Source organism: Pteronotus mesoamericanus, unplaced genomic scaffold, assembly GCF_021234165.1.
Source record: "Pteronotus mesoamericanus isolate MK-2021 breed Mesoamerican mustached bat unplaced genomic scaffold, CSHL_Meso_final scaffold_232, whole genome shotgun sequence".
NCBI lineage: Eukaryota > Metazoa > Chordata > Mammalia > Chiroptera > Mormoopidae > Pteronotus > Pteronotus mesoamericanus.
Window position 1 is genome coordinate 25,061,863 of NW_026555311.1, and position 17,800 is coordinate 25,079,662.

Consider the following 17,800-nt stretch of genomic DNA (forward strand, 5'->3'; position numbering starts at 1 on the left):
ACCTGTAAGCACTCGACTGACAGCCTCTATCCTTGACCAATCATGCTCTTCCTCCCACCTTTCCCTCCGTTAAAATTTATATACTTAACAGGTTATGTATAGACTGCCTAGTAAACAGGATGTTCAAAGCATTTGATACTGTCCTCAATGAGCTTACAGCTGAGTGTGGGACATCAAACAGGGGTACAAACACCTACAAGCTGAAGCAATGTGAAATTAAGTATACAAATCAATCATAAATTAACTGTCCCAGGGATCTAGAGAATGATCCTTCTGTTGGTAATGTTAAACTTTTTCTTTAACAGTCAGATAGATATGTGTATTTTTTCCAATTATAATAAATATTTAAAGTGCTGTGATGTTGTGATTTATAAGAAATATGTATTTGTTCATTCAAATAAATATATTTCTCACATGTAGTTAGCCTTCATCCACATTTCCTGGCTCACAGCTCCAGAAATCCTCCAAACAAGTATTTTAAACTTTGCATGCTGTACCTTGTGGCTTTTAATAAATAAATGAGTATGGCTGTGTCCCAATAAAACCTTCTTTACAAAAACTAGCTGCAGTACAAATTAAAAAGGGAACAAAATGAACTGTGTCACAAAGATTGGGTGAAATTTGGACAGAATGACTTCTGGCAGGAGGGTAAAAAGAACTTCAGGCAGATGAGACAATGTGAACAAGGTACCGTGTGAGAGGAGTCAAAGTGGCACAGACTTGGAGAGGGTAAGGCTGGGGTGCAGAATCTGCCGAACAGCCTGGGAACACAGGTGGAAGTCGGATTTTGGAGGGCTCTGAAGGCCAGGATGGGAAGCTCTGACTTTACCTGCTGGGCAATGACACACCACCAAAGGTCTACACAGGGGCTTGGTATAGCGATTTCTCAGAAAGATTATCCTGGAGGTTTGGCCTAGTATAACCTAGAAGGGAGCGGGTAACATAAAGTGTGAAGGCAACGGCCAGTTAAGAGGCTACTGATTTTGTCTAAGCACGAGGTCACAAGGACCTGAAACAGAACTTGGAGTGGAATGGAAATACAGATGACTTTTAGGCAAGGGTGAGTGATATTTTTCAGAAATGTCGTGTGGAGACCCCTGAATATTTGTAATTAATCAGTTTATCCTCATGGTGGCAGCAGCCCTTACATGACAGTTTAAAATTGCTTCCCCTTCTGGCTAGAAAGCTAGGGCCTGGATGACAAATTCGGGGGCTTAAAATCGCCCCTCTGACCACTCACAGGGACTCCCATGCGGTCCTCTTGACTGGACCCTAAGCTCCACGAGGCTCTGGCCATCCTTAAGCGGCCACGATTTGCACATGTAGGCTTCATTCTCTAGACTTTACAAGACTCCAAAACCTCATGATCGATCACTCTTCAAGATGTTTAAATTCTCTTGCTAGGCGTACTTTAAGAAATACATGTCAAGCTCTACCTTACTGAAAGCTATATCCACAGAAACTCTACTCCCTCTTCATCCAAAGCACAACTAGACCCCTTTAGGGTCCAACTAAGTGCCACAAAGGCCGCATTCTCACCAAGGCAAACGGTTCCACAGAACACCAACAGAGAAAGCAGCAGCAGCAAGACCCCAGGGTAAACATCTGGTGAGCCAAGATCTACAGGAGACCTGCCGGTGTCTGAAAATTTCTCATCAGAGCAACAAAGAAACTGCCCACATGACTCCACAGGCCGACAGGACCACCCACCCATACCTGTACAAGAAAGCATTTACTAGTCCATCTTCAACTACACATGTTCAAGGACAGAAAGGTCTTTCTAAACCAGGAGTTAGCCATCAAGCTGTGAGTAGCCCAGTGGAAGGGACAGAATCTGCACGGCGGGCAGCCTTGCAGTGGAGGGGAAGCAGCGCGCAGCAGACCTGTCCGCAGGGACGCTCCACCTAGTACCTATTTCTGGACAGCGATTTCCCAGTCTCCCCAGGCAACCATCGGTTTCTGTTCAGTTTACCTTGCTGCTTATACAACACTGGCAAGATGGTTGGGCTTATTTCTCTGCATTTGGGGAAAATTTAGTTAGAGTTCTTTGTAGACCATATTCAGTATCTCCAGGGCAGGGGGCCGAAAACTTTTTCTTTAACAGTCAGATATATATGTGTTTTTTCCCTAATTATAATAAATATTTATTTAAAGTGCTGTGATATTGTGATTTATAAGAAATATGTATTTGTTCATTCAGATAAATATATTTCTCACATGTAGTTAGCCTTCATCCACATTTCCTGGCTCACAGCTCCAGAAATCCTCCAAACAACTATTTTAAACTTTGCATGCTGTACCTTGTAGCTTAATAATATATAAATGGGTATGGCTGTGTCCCAATGAAACCTTCTTTACAAAAACTAGCTGCACAACAAACTGGGCTCTCAGGCTGCAGTTTGCCCACCCCTGCTATGGAGGAAGGATGTTCTGTTTCTGCTTTTTTCCTCTTTTTACTCTCCTCACATCCAACTTAATAGAATAATCAAAGGCGGCAGCGGGAGGCAATGTAAATGAGGGAAAAGAATGAGGTAGGGAGATAAGAAGGAAAAGTCACCTCCCTGGAATATCCGTCTCTGAGCTCCCTCTCCCTGCTGCGCGCACTCGCACAGCCTACTTTGGTCTCCCCAACATCTGAAGACTAAAACTTCGTAACTTAGATACTTACCACATCGTATTAATGAACTAAATGATTACAAATACCATATCCAATTTTGTAAGGCATAAAATACCTTGCACGTAGTTGGGATACAAAGAATTTACCAGGGTTACTGATGAAGAGAAAAGCTGGAAACAGTTACCCTTCTTCTGTTTCCCCCTTAATGTTCAACTATTTACCATCCATTAAAGGGGTTCAAAAACTAAGTACAAAGTGGACACATATAGAGGGGCTGAAGAAGCAATGTGCTATATTCTTTATAAGTTTCTTACTTTTATGTAAAAAGAAAATACAAGAACCACACAAAATTTCCCACCTTATTCTTATACAGGGGTTGGCAAAAATAGGTCTACAGTCTGTGTATGGAAAAATACATGCAGGTACAATTATTACAATAGCTTTATTAACTAAGAAGAATATCACTGGCAACTTTAAACTTTTGCTCACCCCCATATGCAATTCCTAGATTATAATGCTTTGAGAGCCTCATGCAAGATATTGATGTTTCTGGTAATACCAAATGCTATTTGCTAAGGACTTTACTAAGACAGCTTCATGAAGTCTTCCCAACAATTTGAAATTCCACCTAAAGAACAGCTTTATGTTTGCCCTGCCATTCCTAGTCTTTGAATGCAGGAAACCCTTATCTCTGCTGGGGCATTTTTTAATTAATGGGATTTTTTTAATATTAAAAGAGTTAAAATCATGTTTTGTTCTTTAGTGTAATAATCAGTTGCATACATTTACTTACTTTGGTTTTGGGTTGCAGAACTGATATGCTGAGAATCCTAGAAAGAAAAATAAAAATCTCCAGTTATTAAGACTTACAAATCTAAGGATGAATCATGGCTAAGTATGTTAAACACTGATAAATATAATTCTTATGTAAAGTAGGTTTTATTACTTCCCTTTCTTTCTTTCTTTTTTCCCCAATTAAATCTCTAGCAACTCAGTCACCATGGCCTTCACAAAAGTAATTTTGCAGAGCGTATTTCTCTTATACTCATCTGCAATTTCTTTTATAGATTTTTTTATTGATTATGCTATTACAGTTGTTTCATTTTGTCTTCCTCTTTATTCTCCTCTGCCCTGCTGCCCCTCCCACCAGCATCACCCCCACCCTGCCCCACCTTAGCTCAGGTCCACGGGTCGCACACATCAGTTCTTTGGTGTCTCCATTTCCTGTATGATTCTTGTCCTCCCCCTATTTTGTACCTACCAATTATGCTTCTTATTCTGTGTATCTTTTCCCCCATTCTTCTCCAGCCCCTTCCCTGCTGATCTCCATTTCTGTGAGCATGTTCCTGTTCTAGTTGTTTGCTTAGTTTGTTTTGGTTTTGGGGTTTTTTTAAAGCTTCAGTTGATAGTTGTGAGCTTGTCATTTTACTGTTCATAATTTTTAATCTTCTTTTTCTTAGATACGTCCCTTTAACATCTCATGTAATAACAGCTTGCTGACGATGAACTCCTTTAACTTGACCTGATCTGGGAAGCACTTTATCTGCCCTTCCATTCTAAATGAGAGCTTTGCTGGACAGAGTGATCTTGAATGTAGGTCCTTGTCTTTCATGACTTTGAATACTTCTTTACAATCCCACCTTGCACGCAAGGTTTCTTTTGAGAAATCAGCTGATAGTCTGATGGGAACTCCTTTGTAGGCAACTGTCTCTTTTTCTCTTGCTGCTTTTACGATTCTCTCCTTATCTTTAATCTTGGGGAATGTAATTAGGATATGCCTTGGTGTGTACTTCCTTTGGGTCCAACTTCTTTGGGACTCCCTGAGCTTTCTGGGTCTCCTGGAAGTCTATTTCCTTTGCCATATTGGGGAAGTTCTCATTCACTGTTTGTTCAAAGAAGTTTTCCATTTCTTGCTCTTCCTCTTCTCCTTCTGGCACCCCATGATTTGGATGCTGGAACATTTAAAGTTGTCCCAGAGGTTCCTAAGCCTCTCCTCATTTTTTTTGAATTCTTGTTTCTTCATTCTGGTCTGGCTGAATGTTTATCTTTTCCTTCTGCTCCAAATCATGATTTGAGGCCTGGTTCCTACCCTTCACTGTTGATTCCATATTTTTTTTTCTTTATTTCACTTTTCATAGACTTCACTTTTTCCTCCATTTTATGACCATACTCAATCATTTCTGTGAGTATCCTGATTACCAGTGTTTTGAACTGTGCATCTGATAAGTTGGCTATCTGTTCGTCACTTAGCTCTACTTTTAGAGCTTTGATCTGTTCTTTCATTTGGGCCATATTTCTTTGTCTCAGCACACCTGTTATGTTGGAAGGGGCAGGGCCATAGGTATTTGCCAGAGCAGGGCAACTTGTATGTGGCAGAGGGAACAATGCCACTTGCTCGGCTCTCACCCAACTTCCAGTCACTTCCCCCGCTACCCACAAGCAAATTGGGCCCTTCTGGAGCTGGTTCCCAGGTGGGTGGGCTTGTGTACATTCTAGGACCCTGTGGGCCTCTCCAACGAACTCTCCTGTAAGGCTAGGAGTTTCTCTTGCTGCCACAACCCCCACAGCTTTTTACAGCCAGAGGTTTTGAGACCTTCTTTTCCCGCACTGGAGCCCTGGGTTGCGCAGTCTGTCTCGCTCCCCATCTGTTCCTCCCAGTCTATGTGCACAAAAATGTGGGACCACCTGGTCCTCCAGCCGCTGCCTTGCCACATATCCTCTCAGCCCCAATTGTCCTTCTCCACCCCTCCTACCAGTCTGGATGAATGTTTCCTCTTTAACTCCTTGGTTGTCAGACCTCCATACAGTTTGATTTTCTGACAGCTCTAATTATTTTTTGTTTTTAAACTTGTTGTTGTCCTTCTTTTGGTTGTGTGAGGAGGCAAACTGTATCTACCTACGCCTCCATCTTGGCTGGACTGCTTCTCTTCTTTCTTAAATTCTATTTTTCCTTCAGTGTTGAGCAAAGTTTTTTTTTTCAACAAAGTATATATAATGTTTTACCTTAAAACCAGTAATAATGAATCACCTTTTTAAAAAAAGACTATCGTTAGAAAATATGTAAAGTATCTAATGTAGCAAATACTGGTTTGGGGAGACATGACCTCTTGAAAACAATTACCATGGAAAGGAATAGCTATAATATATTAACAATGTGCATGCCTTGTTAAGCTAGACCAAGCTAGACAGAACACAGACCTGAAGATGATGAGATTGCTATACCCTGAACGCTATCCTAAAGTATGATCCCCCCCCGAAAAAAAGAAAAATGGTAGTGTTCTTATTTTTAATACACTGCTCACAATTACTGCAACAGAAACATGTAAGTCAGCTGTTGGTCTGTTTGTTATTAAAGCCAGCACAAGTGTAGCTGATCATGTTATAAACTTTAAGAAAATTTAAGAGGTGTAAGTAGTGTAAGGTACATGCGTGCACATATGTATGTATGTATGTATGTATATGTATGAGTCTAAATTCTAAACTAGGAATCAGACAACCTGTCTCACTTAATTTTACTGTACCTGTTTCCCCATCTCTAGATAATGACCCTCAAATGAGAAAATTTATCAGAAAGTCCTGAATGCTTTCATAAACTACAAAGCCCTATACAAATGTAAGATGTTCTTACTGACACAATCTGGAGAATAAAGTGTTCGAAAGCATCATGAAGCACCCCAGAAGCCAAATTAATTGAGATTTTAACCCCAACACCAAAGGTTTCAACAAGTAATAACTGACTAATCTGGCTCACAGCAATACCCAGACCTTTCACTGTGGAGGCAGTGCCTGCTACATTTATAAAGCATTACCTTTACCTTTGTGGGAAAAGGAAATTTGGAGGGCTCAGCTGTACTAGGGGTGTGTATTGCTGTCAGAGGAGGAGGCCACGAGTGGGTCATTTCCTGAAAAGAGATTCAGAATGAGAAGAAAAAGTCAGTTATAAATAGAACATTTACTGCTGCTTAACTTTTTAAACAATGTAGAATGAATAGATGGTAAACGAAAAGTGAAACCTTAAAAGTTATTTAGTTTACTTTAAAAAAACTTCTACTTAATGGACTATGTTCAAAAGCTGATAATCTCCAAAATCAGTTCAAAAAAGAAAAACAAGAGCACAGAAGAGGAATGGCTTTAACACTCTGAATATCATAAAGTGTAAAAACGTGATAGGTATTACTAGAGCTTACATAACTGTGAAAACTGAGTATCTGCTCAATGCTTTCTTTCTCCCTCAGCTTCTTTACTACATTTCCTGGAATTATTTAAGTTCAAAGGAAGAAGAACTTTCCTGTTTTACTTAAGCAAACAAGTAATACAGTCGCTTGTTCCTCTTGGGAGAGATTTAATGGATTTGACCCTTCCTTGATACACACTATTAGTACATAAGACCTGTTTGGAGGAGAGAGCCTTAAAAAATTATCTTGCCTTTCCATTAACAGAAGCTTAATTTCTATTCACTCTTCACAGAATCAAGGTTTCTAAATCTTACAAGTTAATACATTTATCTTGACATAAATTCTTTTTTCTCAGCACATTCATGAATTATATTTTACTTTGCAAAAAAAAAAAATCATTGAAAAACACATGCACTTAGTTAAAGAGCTAAAATGGCATTGTAAATCATTAACTCCAACCCTTCTGTCTCAGATGAGAAAACTGAGATCCAAATGACTGGACTTGGGTGCCCCGGGAAGCCAGTGGCTGAGGGCACAGAATATAGGTCTCTTGCCTTCCCAGTCTAAGATAAAAAAAAAAAATGCATTCCCATATGTATACAGCAAAAGTAGAGCAGAGTTTTTGAACACTTTGAACAATCCAATATGGAGTTACTGTCAGCCATGACAGTTATGCCAATTGCTATGTCAAGACTGAGGTAATAGGGGGTACAGGAACACCCAAAACCACAAGTCTGGACGCCCAGAAGAGGACTCCATCTGGACACGGATGTGAGTGGGACCCCTGCCCATCGTGGGCTATAAGAACACAGAGCTCCGACCACCCGAGGCTCAAACTTGGCTGTACCATGGGTCACGCTTGAAACCGTGCCAGACTTCCACTGCACTGGACAGTGTTGCCACTGTAGTCGCCTGGCCTGAGACTCGTCTCAGGTGACACTCGTCTCTCCATCTGCAGACTCCGCCAGTGACTGGGACTTTGCTCTGGACACTTGTTCTGCACACTTCTACTTGCGTGTGACTCTACTAGCTTTTGGGGAAAATCTCCCCTAATGAATGTGACACTGTGGAAAGACACTAACAAGTGTGAGTGACTCCTTTCAGGGCTGCTCCCCTGCTCATGACTCCTGTGTTAGACCTGCCTGGCAAACTGGCTTAAAGACCGACAGGCAACTCTCTACCAGCCATCCAATGACCCTGGTTCAGGCTTTGCTACCTCCTCTCTATAACACGTTGTGTACTGCAACACTTCATTTTCCTCAAAATACTGACCAACCTCTCTATGACCCCGGAAGCACCCACTGATCCTCGCAGCAACTAGACATGGAACTCTAGGTTATTTCCAATCCCAATCTCTGTCCACATCTCCCCCGGCCTGTCCCCACAGCCACTCTCTAGGCTGCTACAGCCTCACGAGCAACATAAATGGCCCGGCACAGTAACAAGCAAAGTAACTGATGCCAGGGTTTTTTGAGTAATTTTTATTAAAGGTGAAAGCATCCCCTTATCCAGCCACTGGTTTGGTTCAGTACAAGGAATTAGTTCTGTACTAAATGTAAGAGCTCTGGAGCCAAAGCCCCAGCCTGGAATCCTAAATCGGACCCCCACCAGCCGTGTGTGCCTGAGTTGTCTGAGCTCTCTGAGCCTCAGTTCTCAGTAACAGGTAGACCAAGATCACTTATTTTCCTAAGTGTTAAGGGTAATTTACATAAAATGCTTGGGTACCTGGTGCATACAAAGCACTTAAAAAATTAAAAGACTAGCTTTTAAAGAACTTCAATACTGCACCAAGGGGAGCTCCTTGCTGTTTTATTTACCTGACTATACGTTAAGCTACTAGACCATTATAATGCTATAATGTAAAAACATAATTAATTCAGAAGCTGTTTGAAGTACCACCCTTAAGTTTTCCAAGAATTTCTTCAGAATTCGTTTAAAATTCCAATTTCTTCAGAATTCCAATCTATGACTTTTAGTCACCAATTATTCCCCAAAAACATCCATTGTGCTCTCAATGCCTAAGGCTGTCCTGGCGATTCAGTTAGGCAGTTGGAATGTGCATAAACTCTTTCAGCTTCTGAGCAGTTGGTTGGTAGTATGAAAAAATTTATGTACTTCCCTGTCTAGTTCAGGAGAGGGATTTAGGCCTTCAGAGAACTGGGACGATAAGGAGAGGAAGCTGCCCAGACTCGCAAGGCCATGAATTTGCTCCGAGCCTTAATAATGACTTATCACATCAGTGGGGGTAAAATAGTTGGCACTGCCCCAGTCCTGGCCTTCTGGGTGACACAGCTGCTGTCTCCGCTCCTCATACCACCTCACTCGATCTGCTCTAAACACAGTCTAGTGCTTGCTGTTCTGGAACACACCAATCTGTTCCCACCTGAAGGTTTTGCACCCTTTCCTCGGCTTAGTAAACTTTCATTTGCCTGCCATATGACTTATACCACTTATCAATATCTGGCATTTTATTATATATTCATCTTCCCCACTTTGACCTCCACAAGAGCAAGGGCTCTCTCTTATTCATATGGCAGTCCCAGTGCCTAGAAAAGTATTTGGCGCTTAATGGGTATTTGTTGAATAAATGAATAAATGAACAAACAAACAATAGCGTTACCGCTCATTGTACCAATGTCACAGGAATGTTGCATTAAGGCAACATATATAAGTTCTGCATTGTTCCCCCAAGAGGCTGTACAGGCTATACCACCTTAAGTAGAAAACCTCAGCTATTTTCATTCACCCATTAAGGACACAATGCCCTGTCTAAACCCTTGTGCATGACTAATTCCTGGTTTCCAGCAGTGTCTGTCTGCTATCTTGTTACTCCATCAGCCTGCAGAAGTTAAGTTTACCACTTCCCCTTCATTAAAACACTTCTATCCTTAATATTTCCCCTAGAGAAGCAAACAGTATCTTCCATGATTGATTTTTCTCTTTTAGAAAACTGTTTACTGACTCTACTGCCCATCAGAAAGGTTTATGTTAGGATTCCTGGAAATCTTCATAAATTGCTGGTACAAGGTAAGAACAGGAACCATGAGGAAGAGCAAAGTATCTGGGTCAACATCAGAGAGAGAGCTGGAATGGACCCTGGAGGTCATCTAGTAGCCCAGGGCCTTCATTTTAGCGAAGCGGAAACTGAGGCCCACGGAGGACACGCAACTGAACTTAGGCCATAAACAGAGAAGTGAAGGAGACAGACTCTAAGTGGCCAGCACATGCTTCTATTTGGTATTCTATTTATAGTTTCCAAGTAAAAATACTCACCTGTTGCTTATATTAACCACTTGGTTTCAAGCAAGGTTTCCAGGTAAGTAAGAATTCATAAAATGTGATGTTGGGTTAGAGGAGAGGGAGGATAGATGAATTTAAATTGAAAACGCTTATCTGAAGCTCTAATACCATCATCCTAAAGGATTCGACAGTCATATATTAACATACATCAAGACCTAAGAGAAGCGTTTCACGTATGCAGAGACAACTAATCTATATTGTTGCATTTATTTTGGAAATAATCATAAAACAAATCACACACAACTTCAGAGAAAATGCTATAGCCATATTTTCTAAGTTACTTGTTGTTTTTATGACTCGCCATACCAAAGAATTTCAGAAATACCAGAGGGAGAGCATCAAACAAAACTTGATCAAGATAGCTTGTTTGTTATTATTCATGCTTGCTGGTTAACAAAAATTTCTCATTTTTAGCAGGATAAAATATGCTTCCTTAGAAGTATTTTTTTCTCAGAAAATCCTAATTACAATAGTATGGGAGAAAAGACTAAAACAAAAATATTTTCCAAACATCTGCGTAAACACTGTTTTTACAAAAATTTTGTAAGTGAGAAGGTAACCAATATACTTAATATAGTCACTAGTTTCAGCTCCACCTCACTTAATGCTTTACAACTAAAAATTAAAGAAAAAAATTGGTCAAGCATATATTTTGAGGAAAAAGAGTGAGCAACAGAGATACAAATTATTAAGTGCATGTGTCAAATATATTTCTTCCCTACTTTCAAAAAATATTAGAAAACTTACAGTAAAAGATAAAGCAAGAGTGTCATTAAAACCAATATAGAAGAAAATTAAAAGCCATAGAGGAATGAGGAATAAACAAAACTCTCAATTATTACAATTACTATAACTGTGCATTAATTTCAACTCTAGATTTCCTAGAAATTAAAGCTAAAATGGAAAAGATGACAGTTTATACAATTCTTTTCTGACAAAAAAAAGCATGCTGGTTCATGAAGGGAATTTTCTCCCCCCTTGGACCTAAATGCTAGGAAAAATTTGTCATCCTTGTGAAAGAAAACATGAACAAATGGATAAGAAATTCGATGATGTATTTGTAGAAGCAGCACAAATGTTCATAGCACACTCAATAAACAAGAGCAAAAAATAAGCCCTCTTTGTAGTTAGGTCTAAAGATGTCCATTTATTTTCCATTTTTCTTTTTATCTCTTTAAAAACTCATGGTCTTGGTCCTGGCTGGGTAGCTCTGTTGGTTAGAGTGTCATTGTGATATGCCACGGCTGTGGGTTTGATCCCCAGTCAAGGCACATACAAGAATCAAACAATGAATGCATAAATAAGTGGAACAACAATCAATCAATATCTCTCTCTCTCTCATTAAAACTGAAGAAAAAATTTAAATAATAAACTTATTGACGTTTATTATTTCTTTTCTGAAGTTTATTAAACGTCAATAAGTTTATTATTTAACTTCATTGAATATACGACTCATTGAAGATACGACTCTACCTATAAGATGCCACCAATGAACCACCACCGCTATAAATCGGGCACTCTTTAGTGGCTGATGCTTCCCTTACCGCATCACTGCAGGGAGTTTCCCCTCTGGGAAGTGGGCAACTCTTCCCCAGTGTTGGACAACCAAGCAAAACTTGAAAGACAGGTCCTAAAACTCTGGTCCAAATGCTTCCAAGTTTGAAGACTTCATTTTTATTAATAAAATCTGTCAGAGAGTTTCATAATGTTTTTAGATTCCATTACTGCTCTGGTTAATTTTGCTTCTGGAGGTGTTTGGGGGTGCGGTGGGGGCTATATAAAAGGGTTTGGAATCTCAACTTTTCACTAAAGTCAAAGTAAGTAGATATATGCCCGCCTACTTAAATATTTCCTCAAGTGAGAAACAGTAACAATAAACTCACCTTCAGAATCTCTTCCACACAATGGACTTCATTGGAATAGGTCTGCTAAAAGTAAAAAAGGAAAAACAAATTAGCATACAAAAAATTACAGTATTAATAGATGCTGCAATTAATACAGCAATACTCTCATAAGGGGAATCACCTCAGGACCCACCTTGTACTTGCTAAATATTAGGAACTTTACACCTTGGATGAACTAGAACAGAGGAGATTAACCTGACTTAATCATGAAGGAGCGGGTTCTGCTGGATACAATCACAGACTCACCATGACCTCCAGGTCAAAAGTTTCAAATATGGAACCTAATCAACAAACAAGCAAGCAAAATAAAACCAGCAACATTGAAATAAAAAACAAATTGACGAGAAGGGAGGCAGGAGGGGGTAATGGGGGAAAAGAAGGGGAAGGGGCAAGTCAAGGAACATGTAAAAAGGACCCATGAACAAAGCCAAAGTGGGGAAGGCTTGAGGGTGGGAGGTGGGAGTGAGCGGGGCAGGGGAAAGTGGTGGTTGGAAAGTGGAGACAAGTGTACTTGAACAAGGATAAAAAAATTAAATTTAAAAAAGTTTCCAATGGAAAATGTATATAGTATAGAAATTTATTATATTCTTAAATCCAGGGGAATAACGAATATAACAAAGGTGGAGGCAGAAAGAGACGACTCAGAGCCAGTGTCACAGATTGCGCCTTCACAGCAACATCTGTCCAGTGAGCCAAGTTAAAGGAACACAAAGATGGTAATGATCTGAAGGCCTTAGCGTAAGCCCACAGTAAGGAGGCCAACATCCAATTAAGGTTAAAAATTTTGGTAATATTTTAACCTGACAAAAATTCGTTTTAAAGCTAAATGTCTCTAGCTGCACTTCAGGTCAGCGTTTTGATCTTTCATATGCATATTATATACACATATACATACAAATATGTACATATATACAGACACACACAATATTTCCCCAGAGAAAGACACTAAGGAGAGAGATTACATAGTGACTTGGAGGAAGGATCCACTAGTTGTACCTCCTCCTTATCCCCACCTAAAGAAACGATGGTTGCTTCTGCTAATACCACCACAGAGAGTGTCTAGAAAATGTCATTTTACAGTCTTTATATTTTTAAGTGCAAAGGAAATGGAAAAGTTAAATCTTTTAAAGCAAAAAAACAACAACAAAAAAAAACCCCAAAAAACCAAAAACAAAAAAAAACACCCAAACCCAAAACAGAAAAAGCTTTCCCTGAAAGAGAGACATGAAACAAAACCCATGACTTCAGTAACTTCTGATGGGTGTCAATCTGTGAGCCCCGCGCCCTGGGCAAGCTCTGTACCACACACGCCCCTCCTATTGCTGCCACTGCTATGCAAAGCGCTGGTCCTCCTAGTCAATTTGGAGCGATATCTGATTCACAGCTAGAGTAGATGGAAGAAGGTTCTTTTCCTGGCTCTTATTTCTAATTTGAGTGTAATTTAATACAGCATTGCCTGCTAATGCCTGAATTAGAGTTTACATATCTGTTTCCTTCATACTAGTTTATTCTTATAGGAAGAAGGAAAAAGGAAAGAAAAGAACATACAATATTCACACTGTCCTGGAAGCGAGTAACAGACATGTCAAAATTCAAATGTGATTTGACCTGTCTGAGTCCATTTTTAAAGCACATAAATTTCATGGAACGGGCTTTATTGAAATATTTGCAATTTGTTATTTTTGAGGTAGGGCCTGGAAGTTAGGAGGTATAATCCTGGAATCGTGGATATCTTTTTTATCTGCTGGTCCTACCTGACCTGCTTGCAGGCATTATGCATGTTAATAACTAGACCTGCTTACCCACTTCTTGTTTTCAAAACCACTAACGGATGCTTAAAATCTGAACCAAACATTAGCAGTAATGTCACGCTGTTTTGTCATTTCTGCTAAAAATAGCATTAGCATAAGTGAATGCTGTTTTGACCTGAGGGTAAAATGTAATTATATTCTATGGTCTCAATTTTTCACATGCATCATTAGGAAAAACAACCATTAGAAGTTGAAGATGAATCAACAGAACAGAGCATGTGACTGTACTAACTCTGGTCAAACAGTCGCCTCATACTATCCATTGCTGGAATGAGCAGGGGAATCCAATTAAAACATCTGACAATGAAAAAGTGAAGCATGCTGGAATGAGGGCAAAAAATCTCACTGCTTCCAACAGAGTGAGATTGAGAGGCTACAACTGCAGGACACGAAAAGACTTTCTAACCTTTGTAATGACTCAAGTAGTCAACACTTAGCCAAGATGTTTCACGTCACTGAAAGATTCTTTTTTTCCTACATTTTTATTACATGAGGCTGACAGCTCTGGGGGTGGGGTGTGGGGGCGGAGCAGAAAAGGAGCAGCACTCACCCACCGGGACTGCAGGCGGTGCTGGGCGGAGCGTGAGAGGGGGTGGAGGGCGGGGAAAATGGTAATAGGAAAACACAATAAAAAATAAACTATTAAAAATAAAAATAATAAATTTTTATTACATGAGACAAACCAGAACCGAAGACATTTTTCTATAGCTTCTTGTTTATTAGTATCGAGGTAAGATACACATTGCTAAACAGCTACCATGTGACCTATTAAAAATTCTAGATGAGTTCTTAGGTTCAAGCAGTAACTGGTTAATTTGCTGTGAACTTTCCTATGAGGTCATTACAGAAGTGGGGATATTTGAAAGGGGTTTAGGAATGCCATTTCAAATACCTGAGAATACATCATAGTTAAAGATCTCTAATCAGTACTGTTTATAATGGCGAATAACTGGAAATGATCAATGACCAATAATAGCAGTCCAGCTAAAAAGCTTCACAGTACACCTAGCAGTATGTTATGCAGACTTAAAATAATAATGTAAATATATGTGCTTGCATGGAAAAATGCTAAGATATATAACTTTTTCTTTAGAAATTTCACACTTACAGAAAAATTTCAGAAATAGTAAAAGGAATCTCCACAAACCCTTCAAACTCCCCAAATGTTGGCATTCTACCACATTTGTTTTATAGTTTTCTCTACCTCTACCCACCTGCACATCTACACTGAACTATTTGTAAGTTAGAAAATTAGAGTCAATGCCCCTTTTCCCCTGAAGACTTCTGTGTGCACCAAGATACATTTAAAACCACATCGAAAAGAGGGCAGGTAAGGACACAGTCTGTATATCAGAGCCCACTTTACGTCCCATCTACCTGAGATTTGTAGCTCCACTCTTCCCCCAAATCAGAGACTCTGCAACTAGAGTATAGCTATTTCAGATGTGCTTGCAGAGCAAGATCTAGAAGAAGAGGCTGCCTTGTTTAATTAAGTACAACTTGGCTCCTCCAAGTCTGCCACTGGAAGGAGACTTTTCCAAAAAGGGAGGGTCTCAACAATCCATTTCAACAATCCAGTTCAACAATTCATTGTGACCTTATCCCTCGCAAAAAAGTAAAATCCACTGTCCCCACTGGCTCTCCAGCTGAGCACCGCCACTCAGGCGCAGGTGCCCCCTTTCACACTGTGGCCAAAGAGGAAGCAGTCAGCCTCCCTTAAGAACAGGTGAGTTAAAGCTGAAGATCTTCAGTAAGACATCCTTAAAGAATGAGAGAGGATAAAAAGCAGTAACAAAAATCTATCCTAGTTGCATGAATCAAGACGCTGTAGTTCAAAGGGCACTTACAACTACAAATCTCACTGTTGTCTCCCCCCTTCAATAGCTCGGTGCCCAGGAGACAGCACTCCCCTCCTGGCGTCCTGAACGTAGAGAGACCAACCAGCAGAGACCTCACTTCCTCAATGGGTATGGTCTCAGCACAAAACCATAATTTTATTTTTTTTTAAAGATTTTATTTATTTACTTTCAGAATGAGGGGAGGGGACAGAGAAAGAGAGGAAAAGAAACTTCAATGTGTGGTTGTCCCTCGCATGCTCCCTACCAGAGACTTGGCCAGCAACCCAGGCATGTGCCCTGACTGGGAATCGAACCGGCAACCCTTTGATTCACAGGCCAGCACTCAATCCACTGAGCCACTCCAGCCAGGGCTTGCTTGCTTTATTTGTTTGTTTGTTTGTTTGTTTATTCATTCATTCACTCACTCACTCATTTATTTATTCGAATGACAGCAGCTATTGGGCTGGCCAAAAAGTTCATTTAGTCTTTTTCATATGATGGCTCTAGTAGTGCTTAGTTGTCTTTAACTTCATTCAAAACAATTTTGTTAGACTGTATTGTGACAGCTGTCATGTCAGGGTGCATTTAAAAAAAACATTAAAATTGGTGAATTTTTGTGAAGCTATTTTAATATTGAAGATTGAAGAAGAGACACAGCATTTTCAGCATATTATGCTTTATTACTTCAAGAAAGGTAAAACGCAACTGAAACGCAAAACAAAGAAAAAGATTTGTGCAGTGTATGGAGAAGGTGCTGTGATTCATCGAGTGTGTCAAAAGTAGTTTGTGAAGGTTCTTGGCACTATTGACATTTTGGTCAAATAATTCTTTGCTGTGGGGCTGTCTTATGCATTGGAAGATGTTTAGCAGCACTCATGGCCTCCACGCTCTAGAAGCCAACAGCAAGAGATAACTGACATATTCAAAACATCCCAATCGATGAAGTTATTGGTGAAAATGAAAAATGTGTTTTTATTTTACAGAAAAAACCATATGGATTTTTTGGCCAACCCAATACTTACTGACTACATATTGTACTTGACAGTGCATTAAACTCTTTATATACTATTATTTCCTCCATTTGAAATCATCTATTGTAAGATTCACGGTCATTAGCTTGGCAGGGGGAGAAAGCTACTGTGCTGAAGGAACCCATCAACTCTAGACACATCCCTTAGTACAGAAAACTTCAGACCAGAAAAGGTGGCAATGATGGCCTTGGTCTGATTTCTCACTCCTCTTGGAATAACACTGTGTAATCATAAGGAAATGCACTGACTCCAAAATAAAATAGTTAGTAAATGTCTTCTAAGCACTACACAGTTTGTTTTAATAAGCTAAAAAGAACCGGACGGAAGACATATACTTTACCACTGAGTCCAGGAAGCTCTCGCAATACTGTGTTTTAAGTCTCTCAAGTTTCAACAGAGCAGCACTTTTATAACAATGCAACTCTCAAAAAGGCTCAGTTATCACCAACCGGGAGCTGCAGGGAGCACAAAGGCAGTGTGCTGAGGAAGGAGGCCAAAGATCTTGGATTCCAGTTCTGACCCTGCAATCCTGGATAAGAGTCAAATTGTTTGGAACGCCTTCCTCATGGAGATAAAGGCACAGCATTTCCAGTCCGAATCGCTTCACAGGGTTGGTATGAAGGTCAAACATAAAACCTGCACATTCCCTGATTCCCTCCCTCCTGAAACTGTGCGTGTGCTCCCACAGCTGTACGTACTTTCCTGTCAAAGCACGGCAAGTTTTATCTCTGCTGCCTCCAGACTGCAAGTTCTGTGTAGCAGAGAAAGGTTCTGCCTTGCTTAATCACCTATCGCATGCTGCTTCCTGGTATGTGTTCAGCCTCAGAACTTAGAATACCATTTTAAGTTTCCAATTCCAATTTTTTGAGTTTTAAAGACTTACTGAACACTGTTGCTTGTCTGAATTACCAGTCAACATTATAACTAACAAACAACATGAAAATAAGCATACTAAGGACAGAGAAGAAATTGTATTTTACATTGTTTTGTCCTTGAAAACACTAAGGTACTCTTAGAAATTATTTTCACATATCAGACTGGCAAAACAAAAAACAAAGGACTGACAACACTGTATCTAAAAGATAGAGTGGGGGTGGGAAGGTAAAGCAACCCAACCTCTGAAG

The 17,800-nt window shown here is 39.9% G+C and overlaps 1 protein-coding gene across 1 annotated transcript in view; it reads right to left on the reverse strand.

Moving 5' to 3' along the window:
• Window positions 1-17,800, reverse strand: part of AFF1 (ALF transcription elongation factor 1) — a 202,367-nt gene that overhangs the window by 42,350 nt on the left and 142,217 nt on the right. Inside the window, exons 5-7 of the mRNA XM_054591768.1 lie at window positions 11,976-12,020; window positions 6,433-6,519; window positions 3,411-3,447 (exon numbers count right to left, since the gene is read on the reverse strand). Of these exons, the coding sequence (XP_054447743.1) occupies window positions 3,411-3,447; window positions 6,433-6,519; window positions 11,976-12,020 (169 nt within the window). The remainder of the gene's footprint in view (window positions 1-3,410; window positions 3,448-6,432; window positions 6,520-11,975; window positions 12,021-17,800) is intronic.